This window comes from Nothoprocta perdicaria, unplaced genomic scaffold (genome assembly GCF_003342845.1).
Source record: "Nothoprocta perdicaria isolate Ctin4 unplaced genomic scaffold, notPer1 scaffold_828, whole genome shotgun sequence".
Lineage (NCBI taxonomy): Eukaryota > Metazoa > Chordata > Aves > Tinamiformes > Tinamidae > Nothoprocta > Nothoprocta perdicaria.
The window spans coordinates 1-2,219 of NW_020456119.1; the positions used below are offsets into that span (position 1 = coordinate 1).

Sequence of the window (2,219 nt, forward strand, 5' to 3'; positions counted from 1 at the left end):
CCTTGTTGAACCTCATGAGGTTCCTCTCTGCCCAATCTCCAGCCTGTCCAGGTCCCTCTGGATGGCAGCACAGCCCTCCGGGGTGTCGGCCACCCCACCCAGCTTGGTGTCATCTGCAAACTTGCTCAGGGTGCACTCTGTGCYCTTGTCCAAGTCATTGATGAACAAATTGAACAGCACTGGGCCCAGCACTGACCCCTGGGGGACACCACTGGCCACAGGCCTCCAAATGGACTCGGCTGTGGACTCGGACATGGGTCCAGTGTCTGCGCCTGTTCCAGAGAGGAGGATGGGTGTCCCAGGGAAGGGGACAGGCCTGGAGATGCCAACACCTGTACCAGTGGGTCCCTACAGCTGCAGAAGGACAGGACACTCGCCTACGAATGCGAGAGCTGTAGTCACCCCTACCTCAAGGATCTCGCCATGCGCGTGGGCTGGGCACTTCATCAGGGAGAGCCCCCGCTCTCCCTAGACCCTCTCCAGGGCCTGACTATCCCTTTCCTTCCTCCCCTCACAGGTCTGCAGCTTGTGCATAGACCCCAGACCAGCAGGGGAATCCCAGAGCCCAAGTCACAAATGCTGAACTGAGAAAATCCCCTTTTGTTAGTGAGAAGGCAGCTCTGGCACTGATAGACCTATTGATGGAAGACCTCAGGGTTAGACAAGGCTAACAACTCTGGAGAAATCCCACATGCAGCTCTTGGTCTCTTAAAGGGAGCATTGTCCCATTACGAGGTTTTGCCCTGGAACTCATAGAGAAGACTGTTCAGAAGGCCCTTCTGAGGTGCAATTTCCTAGGCACGTTCTTGACATCAGCTTTAGAAGAAAAAGTCCACTGTGTAGAGTCTATTTTATTACAGAGGCCCATGAGCGCTCTGATCCTAATACAACATTCAATACAATTCAAGCTACAATGTAAGAACCAACAGTCTTGGTAAAAGCGGAATGAATGCAAGTATATGTGTAGCAATATGATAGCAATTTATGCTACTAAAAAAAGCCATAATTAAAACAACAGGAAGGAACAATGCTTAGTCCAGACGGRAGTCATTTGTGGAGAGAGATGGAAATGTTACBACGACTGCTGAAAAATGTCCATGAAATCAGCTTCTTCAGGCCAGTCTTGAGSTCMTTATTCCTCATGCTGTAGATGAGGGGGTTCAGTGCTGGAGGCACCACCGAATATAGAACAGCCATCACTAGATCCAGTATTGGGGAAGAGATGGAGGGGGGCTTCAGATAGGCAAAAAATGCAGTGCTGATAAAGAGGGAGACCACGGCCAGGTGCGGGAGGCACATGGAAAAGGCTTTGTGCTGGCCCTGGTCAGAGGGCATCCTCAGCACAGCTYKRAAGATCTGCACGTAGGACACCACAATGAAAATGAAACAACCAAAGACTATACAGGCAGTAAACATAGTAACCCCAACTTCCCTGAGGTAGGAGTGTGAGCAGGAGAGCTTGAGGATCTGGGGGATCTCACAGAAGAACTGCTCCACCTCATTACCCTGGCACAGTGGACTGGAAAATGTGTTCCCAGTGTGCAGGAGAGCATTGAGAAAACCAGTGGCCCAGGCAGCTGCTGCCATTTGGACACAAGCTCTGCTGCCCAGGAGGSTCCCATAGTGCAGGGGTCTGCRGATGGCCACAAAGCGATCATAGGCCATGACTGTGAGGAGGGAAAACTCCCCTCCTAAGAAGAAGACAAACAAGAAGACCTGGGCAGCACATACCAAGAAGGAAATGGCCCTGGTGTCCCAGAGGGAGTTGKCCATGGATTTGGGGACAGTGGTRGAGATGCAGCCAAGGTCAAAGACTGAGAGGTTGAGGAGGAAGAAGTACATAGGCGTGTGGAGGTGGTGGTCACAGGCTATGGCTGTGATGATGAGGCCGTTGCCCACGAGGGCAGCCAGGTAGATGGCCAGGAAGAGCGAGAAGTGCAAGAGCTGCAGCTCCCGSCTGTCTGCGAATGCCAGGAGGAGGAACTCATTGAAGGAGCTGCTGTTGGATGTTTTGCTCTCTCCGGGCATTTAGGGCTGTGCAAAGAGGAAAAGATGGGACTAGTCAGAAGAGACCTTTTTTACCAAATTTATTTCTCTTTCTCACACTCTCTTTCGCCTATGTGGACACACATGTAGACGCACACACTTTTTCCTTCTTGTCCAGACCTTAGCTGAGCTCCCTGTCTGGAGCTCCAGCTCATAATGGCTGAGTGTACCAT

General features: G+C 51.7%; 1 protein-coding gene across 1 annotated transcript; it reads right to left on the reverse strand.

Annotated features, from left to right (window-relative positions):
* Positions 1-1,077: 1,077 nt before the first annotated feature.
* Positions 1,078-2,001, reverse strand: LOC112958228 (olfactory receptor 14C36-like; the record flags this gene model as incomplete). Its single annotated transcript, XM_026052025.1, has 1 exon — positions 1,078-2,001. A coding segment is annotated over exon 1 (765 nt), but the record flags the coding sequence as incomplete, so codon positions are not given.
* Between the last annotated feature and the right edge of the window lie 218 nt (positions 2,002-2,219).